At 50.2% G+C, this 7430-nt stretch overlaps 1 protein-coding gene across 1 annotated transcript; it reads right to left on the bottom strand.

The window, feature by feature from the left end:
• Positions 1 to 2831: 2831 nt before the first annotated feature.
• TMEM37 (transmembrane protein 37) lies at positions 2832 to 7342 on the bottom strand. Its single transcript, XM_074873665.1, has 2 exons — positions 7322 to 7342; positions 2832 to 6191 (listed from the first exon to the last, which is right to left on the bottom strand). The coding sequence occupies exons 1-2, from the start codon at positions 7340 to 7342 to the stop codon at positions 5619 to 5621; spliced, it is 594 nt and encodes a 197-aa protein (XP_074729766.1). The 3' UTR covers positions 2832 to 5618.
• Between the last annotated feature and the right edge of the window lie 88 nt (positions 7343 to 7430).

The following is a 7430-nucleotide window of genomic DNA, read 5'->3' on the forward strand; positions in this document are numbered from 1 at the left end:
TGGTTTTGCCTGCTGGTGCAAGTCATCCAGCAGCGGGAGCTGAACCTCTTTAAAACCAGGAAAAAAAAATCAAATATAAAGCAGTGAAAAGGCAAGCATTTCCAGGAATTAATTTTAAATTTATGTTTTTAGAAATGGCAAGGTTTTGAGTCGACTTTGCCCTTTAAGACTCAGCCAAAGCAAGTGGAAGGAAAAGCAGAAGCGGGATCAGTCCCGTGACCTAGGGAGAAGTGAAAGCCCCTCCACACACCTTTGGGTGACTTACCCAAGCCAAATAGTGCCTCAAACCTTCTTAGGGGCTCACTATGTCCCAGCAAGTTTAGCAAGTCAGATATTTCCAAAAAGAACACAACCATTAACTTAATTTTCTCTCTAGCCTACAAGTAAGACCAAGAGTGAAACAACTTGTATATTCCCTGTCTGAGAATTAAACATTTATCAGTCAAGTCAAAGCAGCTGTTTGTTTTAAATGCAAGTGCCTTCTTCTGGCATAAATGAAGAAATATAGATTCAGAGATACAATAACATGTAATTAATTAGATCTGATGCAATTATTGGCTCTCCCACAAGCCAGTGTAAGCCCTGCAGTGCGTAGTTAAGACCAGCACTGATGGCAGAAGATCAGGTGGAGCCCAGGCTGAGCATGATACCTATTTGTTCAGGAGTCCTAGTGAAACAGGGGCAAATCACATGCCCTGAAATAAAATGCTGCTGGTTTTTGTATTTTAAAAAAAGTTCTAGCATGAATTACTGTTTTACGTGGCCATTTTGGTTTTGACTTGCCTGAAATAACCACAGAAAGAAAATATTTCCAGATTTTGTATTACATGTTTGCTTCAGGCATTGAGCACTGGCCTGGTTTGGATGAAAAGCTGAGGCTCCATAAAAACCCTCGGATGTCGGCTGACATTGAGTCCTTGGCTCTTTGGGAAGAGCAAGTCCACTCGGGCAGGTGCCAGAAGCAGATAGCCCCAGGCATTACAATGCTGTGACCTGCAGGTAGAAAGCTGCTGCCAAACACCAGCATAGCAGGATGGGTTCTCACCTCGCCCATCTTCTGCACAGGTGATGCAAAAGCACCCTTCCCTGCTGGGGATCTCTCTTGATTAAGTGTACTGAAGAATACTAAAGAAAGGAGCTACTTATGCTGACATGTCTATAAACAGATGAAGAGGAACAGGGAAGTAAATCTCAGCAAGCAATGCAAAAAGCAGATGATCAGGTGCAAGGCACGTTGGCATTAGTGGCCTAAAACTACTGACACAGGCTGAACACAAACTCCATATTCTGAGTTCACTGACTTCCCTTTCTCTACACTTGGTCCTCAGTATTCAATGTAAAGCAGACATTTGTTATCAGTACATAGGACTTGAGTATCATCTTTCAGCCAAGTAGTTATGATTACTCTGGGACACTGGTGACAGCCTCTGGCTATTCAGTCCAGGTCCCCTGAGAAGCCAGTTGCAGCTCTGCAAGCCAGTGGTGCCAGCAGCAGCTCCAGCAGCCTGGACATCAGCAGTCTAAGACCTAAGGCTGAATTTAAGAGGAAGTGATTAATGGATTTTTGCCTCTCAACACAGCAACAAGGAAGTTCCCAGCAAAACCTTCAGAAGCAAAAAGCAGTATTGTTGTGCAGCGAATAATTACTTTGTTCAACGCCTCACTGGGGAGCTGAAATTAAGTGTTTCAAGAACAGGGTGGTGCCAATTTAGAAGGGTTAGATTCACATGAAGGTGAGAGGCCCCAGGAATCCAGCCAACACCCCTTCCAGGACACCCCCCGCCCCGGGGCAGACCTTTCTTTCACCTAGAAACGAGGCCCTTCTTACATGTGCAAGCTGATGGGAAGGTTTAGAAGGGCCATTACCTGCTTACCATAGGTCCCAGCAGTGGCAAAGAGAAGGCAGGTGAGGACACTCATGTTCCTGTAATCACCTTCCTGACTCACAAAAGCAAGCAAAGCTCAACCCCCAAACCAGGTGTCCCTCCAAGCACAGCTGATGAAGATACTTAAAACTGAAATACCAGTAACAGTCCAGGATATCTCCCTAGCTGGATGCCCTGTACCATTATTTCCTTATTCTTATCCGCAAGCAATGGTTTGTGCACAAGTTTCCAATTAAAGTTAGTAACTGAGCAAGTCTAAACAGCTCTTTAACAAGAGGTGATGTTCATTACCCTGCTTTTAAGAGATACTAAACCATCTGAAACAGGTCAGTGACCTCTCCCATCAGAAAGAGAACACCAGGTGCTAATTAACTTACTTGAAATTACATAAACTCAGTGTTAAAACTGGAAATCTGATTTCCTGACATTTAACTAAACCTGTTAGTAGAGTGAGCTCGAAAAAAACCTGTATAAATACATTTGTATTCAGGCACCACTTCTGCTGGCCAATAAGCAGAGCTGGGGAAAAAAGCAAGGATGCTTCAGACACAGGGTGCGGTGTGGGAAAAGGGAGGTGAAGGACACAGGAAAGAGCTCTTTAACTGGTAAACACAGCACATACAACAGCAGGAAATCATTAAGAGACTACAAGGTTATCTCCAATTCCCACGAAGCGGCACAGCTGACTGACCCTCTTGTTTTGCAAGACAAGAAAGCAGTGCTGGCTGCTTGGGTTGGTGTGGATATGTTGGAGGGGAAAGGAGAGGGGAGTGTGCAGCAGCTGTGGCCTCAGCTTCCTTGGTTGGACCTTGGCAAAGCACCAAGCAGTCGTTTCTTCATCAGTCTAGCTGGGTAAACACACAGAATGGTGCTTGGAAGATTATGTAAAAACCCCACTCATCCCCGTAAATCTGCACCCCAATATCTAAATATAAAAAGAGAGAATTACAGTTATTTCAGAGAAATTTATTTAACAAACTTCAGGAATATTGCTTGACACTTTCACAGGCTTCAGAAAATGAAGTTACCCATTGCTGCACAGATTGCTGTATAACAAGGATGTCTCCGAGACAATCAACTGTTTTGTAATATTTAGGCATCAAAACGCATCTCCTCCCAGCATTAGTAAGTCAAGCAGTACTATACAAAGCCAGATGGAAAAAAGTTACTGTTACTGTATTTTCCCTAAAGGATTCCCTACCCCCAACAAAAGATGGCTTCTTCAGCTAGCAGAAGGCATCCTAAAATCATTCACAATTACACCAAGTCTTGGGTGAACTCAGTGGCCAATTGTCCACTGCCTCCCTCTAACCCAAGTGGGAGGCACCAGCCTGGGACTCAGTCTGGCTAGTTGCCTTCCCCCACAGAAGGGGCTGGGGGCACGGCCTCCCACTAGCACGAACAGGAATACATGCAGAATTGATTTCCAGTTTTGGATGTCACCAAGAAGGCACTCTGAAGTTACATCCACGTTTCTAGATAAGCCATGGACACCCTCAACCTTGTGTAGGGGAACTGTCCTCCCTGGCACAGGCACCCCCGATATATTGGTTAGTTAAGGCACTCTACCACCTGGTAACACCAAAGTGCAATAGTCTGGGGCCAGACCTTGCAGACTCTCTCTGGGGTACGTGGCTCTGCTGAAGCCAACAGCACTGTTCACGCAAGCATCTGCAAGTTCAGCCCCCTAGCATGCCTTCAACAGAGCAATTCATCAAATCAAAAGCACCTTGACAAAGAGAGACACAATCACAGTGCAGAGGCAGGTTAAGGGCCCAAATCCTTGTCCTTGAGAGCAGGTCAAGAAACCCTGACAGAGCCCCAGACATTGCAAGAACTTTGGGAGTTGGCTGGGTAGCACAGCTCTGTGTGTTATCTGGCCAGAAAGACGTCAAGATTCATGTGCAAAAGCACAACAGTCCAGAGTCTGAAACTGCATCACAAAACAGGCTTAGGAGTGTTGTCTTAAAAAGTTATGGAAATCTGAGAAGGAATGGAGACTGTTCTCATGAAGGCAAGTGAGTCCACAAGAGCACATTCAGCAAGTGTGGATGTATGCTCAGGCAGGACTTCAGAGTCTTAGCTTTCAAAGACAAAGCTGTTTACTCATGGCTCGCCTACACAGCCTTCTCAGCCTTTGTGCTACGATGCTTTTGTTTCAGTTGAAAAATTGTGTCAAACTTGCTGCACAGGAAATAAAAACCTTGCTCAACAGCTATCAGACAAGCTACAGAGATGAAACACATAGAACCATTTGCCTAAAACAAAAATACAGGCAGCTTTACCAGCACATACAAAACAAACATTAAACCAGAAACCCTGAAATACTCTTAAAGACATTTTTATCTGTGGGCAACCAAGATGTTGGATAGGGAGGACACATGTAGGGCACCCAACCCCTGAGGTCTCCTGCTGAGGCCTCTCCTTTTACATCAGACACCATGGGGAACTTCAAAGCTGCAGCAGTTTTAGAGATCTTGACTCAGGCATTGGCAGGAGGAAGACGAGCCTTAATATAATTTTGGCCAAGTCTCTTTCCATTTCCACCAGCTGTGACAAATTAGAGGTGCCCCCACCAGCCCCTCCTTAGGCCATCATGGGCAGCTTCCCCTCCCAGGCCCAATGTTAATTAGGGGAAGAAAAGGACTACTTGGTCTGGTCGGGAGGATCTAGAGCTTTCTCCTCCCAGAAGAAATGCTACAGGAGACTCTCAGCTACAGGATGAGCAGATTTCCCATTGCCCCAGTGGGAAACCCTGACAACCAAAGCACACCCCAGGTGTGGTGGTCTCAGCATGGTGTGCCCAGCTACAGCGCCCACCTAAAGCCCCTGCAGACCTTGTCCCTCTTGCCCCAAAGGGACATAAAAGAAACCAGGAAGAGCAACATCCCATTACAGTGAACCTTGCAAGGGCTGTGTGGAAGCTATTTTGGGTGACGAATTGGCACATGCCCTATGGGGACATGAGGAGTGGTGACAGTAGGGAGAGGCAGCGAGCACAGGAACATGCACTGCTGCCCAAGGAAGGCATCACAATCCTTCCCTGCACACCTGCATCACCCGACACCTGCCCTTGGCCCCAGGACAGATACATCTCCCTGTGCCTCTGTCAGAAGTGTCCCAGAAAAACTCAGAGGAGAGGACAGATACAGGGAACGTGCCAGCAGGAAACAAAATGGGAGACCAGATCAAGAGCTGTGTGCCTTCTCTTCTGAAAGGGAAACGGAGGAGTGAGATCCAGTGAAGATTTTCAATACTCAACACCAGTGAGCATGGCCAGGCACAAATCATCTGTCCCTGAGACAGAGCAAAGCCACAAGACACACCGAAGTTGTGTCACATTCTTCACAGGCTCCGGAGTACAGGGGAAAACATACAACACCAAACCCATAGCAGTACAGGCTTTGTGTGAGCCTCAAAACAGCCCACGTGTGTAGATTGCAGACTGCCACCCCTCCACACGTTTAATGGGATGCCCTCTTCTTTAATCCACTCCTCCAGAAACCCACATTGCAGCAGCAGCCAGTCCCAGTCTCTGCTTTGCTCATGTTGCACAGCCCTCCATGCTGACCAGTGGGTGGGTATGTCTTCTACAGGCATCAAGACTGACTCATGCTTCTCCTCCTTGCACACAATTTAAGACAGTGTCCTTTTCAAACTTCATTAGACTCCCTTTTTTCCAGTCTAATTGGCAAAGCTGATTACACAAAGGCAGACGTGCACCCTTTGCACCTAGATTTTGCCTACGCTGTTCCTGGGGTGCGTGAGGCTGTTGATGTGAAGTCCACTGATCCCGTTGAGGAAGAAGAGAAAGGCAGCAATGAACTCGCACCAATATGTCAGCGTGAAGCCCATAAAGGTGAGGTGATCCTTCACAAGGATGGAGAAGCTCAGAACCCCAGTGGCTGACAGCAAAAACGAGCCGAGGATGAGAACGGAGCCCATCGACCACTTCCGCCTCGCGTTGGCATCCTCGCAGACTTGGGACACCATCAGCAGCTCCAGGCCAAATATGGCAACCACAACGGCGAAGGACACCATGCTTCTGATGGGGATCACCCCCACACTCAGCCCCTCCACCCTGGCCAGGCTGAGGTCAGTGACGCACTTCAGGACGCTGCCGTTGCTAACGGTGCAGAAGTGCCACAGTCCAAAGAGCTGCCCCCTCGCGAAGAGCCAGCGGCCATCGCAGACGGAGATGGATGACAAGACCACTGCTATGGCCACGCACAAGATGATCAGGCTCCTGATGAGCGTCTCAAAGAAGGATTTCTGTGGTCTCCGGTGCGCCAGCAGCCTCTGCGCCTTAAAGGATAGTGGGGAGGGAAGAAAAATACTTGTTAACAGTGCTACTTAAGGGTGAAATGAAACCGGAGGGACAAAGCTGGGGGACTTCAGCATTTGAAAATATTTGCTTGTGCATATCAAATCCCTTCTTACAGGGGCAGGTAGTGCAGTTACAGGCTGTACCCAGGAGAAAGAAACGTGCACTGCTGCCCAAGGAAGACATCACAATCCTTCCCTGCACACCTGCATCACCCAACACCTGCCCTTGGCCCCAAGACAGATACATCTCCCTGTGCCTCTGTCAGAAGTGTCCCAGAAAAACTCAGAGGAGAGGACAGATACAGGGAACGTGCCAGCAGGAAACAAAATGGGAGACCAGATCAAGAGCTGTGTGCCTTCTCTTCTGAAAGGGAAATGGAGGAGTGAGATCCAGTGAAGATTTTCAATACTCAACACCAGTGAGCATGGCCAGGCACAAATCATCTGTCCCTGAGACAGAGCAAAGCCACAAGACACACCGAAGTGTTCCCCGGCTGCACGATGTTCCCATGTCAGGGTCTGAGTTCGGGATGACAGGCTCTGGGCTGAGCAAGATCCCTGCCCCACGGCCCCCCGGCCCGACCTCCTGCTCTGGCAGGGCTGGAGGAAACCACCGGCCCCCGAGAGGATGGAGGCCGACAGCCGAAACGGGGCGGGGGGGGGCACCCAACTACCAGCACTGCCCTCCTGGGCTGCGGCCAGCCGGGCTCTCCTGCTCTTGCCGGCTCCTCACCCCGGAGGCGGCACGACTCGGCTTCCCCGGGGCTGGGGGGTAACTCCGGCTGCACCCCCTGCGGACCCGCGTGGGCAACGCACGCCCTCTCCTCACCGAAACCCTCCGAGAGGGCCCGGAATTTAATTAAAAGCCAAGCGGCCCGCTGCAGCCCCGCAGGGCGGGCGGTGGTGCGCCAGGTGCGGCGGGCGAGCGGCGGCAGCCCCGCCGCTGGGGACCCGGGAGCCACGGGGAGGGGGGGCCGCTGCCTGGCCGGGGAAGGGGGGCTCCAGGCGACCCCGGCCGGACAAGGACAAGCCGAAACAAGAGCCCCGCGGCGGGGCGATGCGCGGAGCCTCCCCCGTGTCCCCCCCGGCCGGGGCGGGCGGCGACGTACCTGCGCCCCGATGGCGGTCATGCTGCCGGCAGCGCCGAAAGACGCGGGCGGGCTCCGGCCGCCGCTTTTTATGTCCCCGGAGGGCGGCGGGCAGCCCGCCCGCCCGCCA

The sequence above is a fragment of the Strix uralensis genome, chromosome 6, assembly GCF_047716275.1.
Source record: "Strix uralensis isolate ZFMK-TIS-50842 chromosome 6, bStrUra1, whole genome shotgun sequence".
Taxonomy (NCBI): domain Eukaryota; kingdom Metazoa; phylum Chordata; class Aves; order Strigiformes; family Strigidae; genus Strix; species Strix uralensis.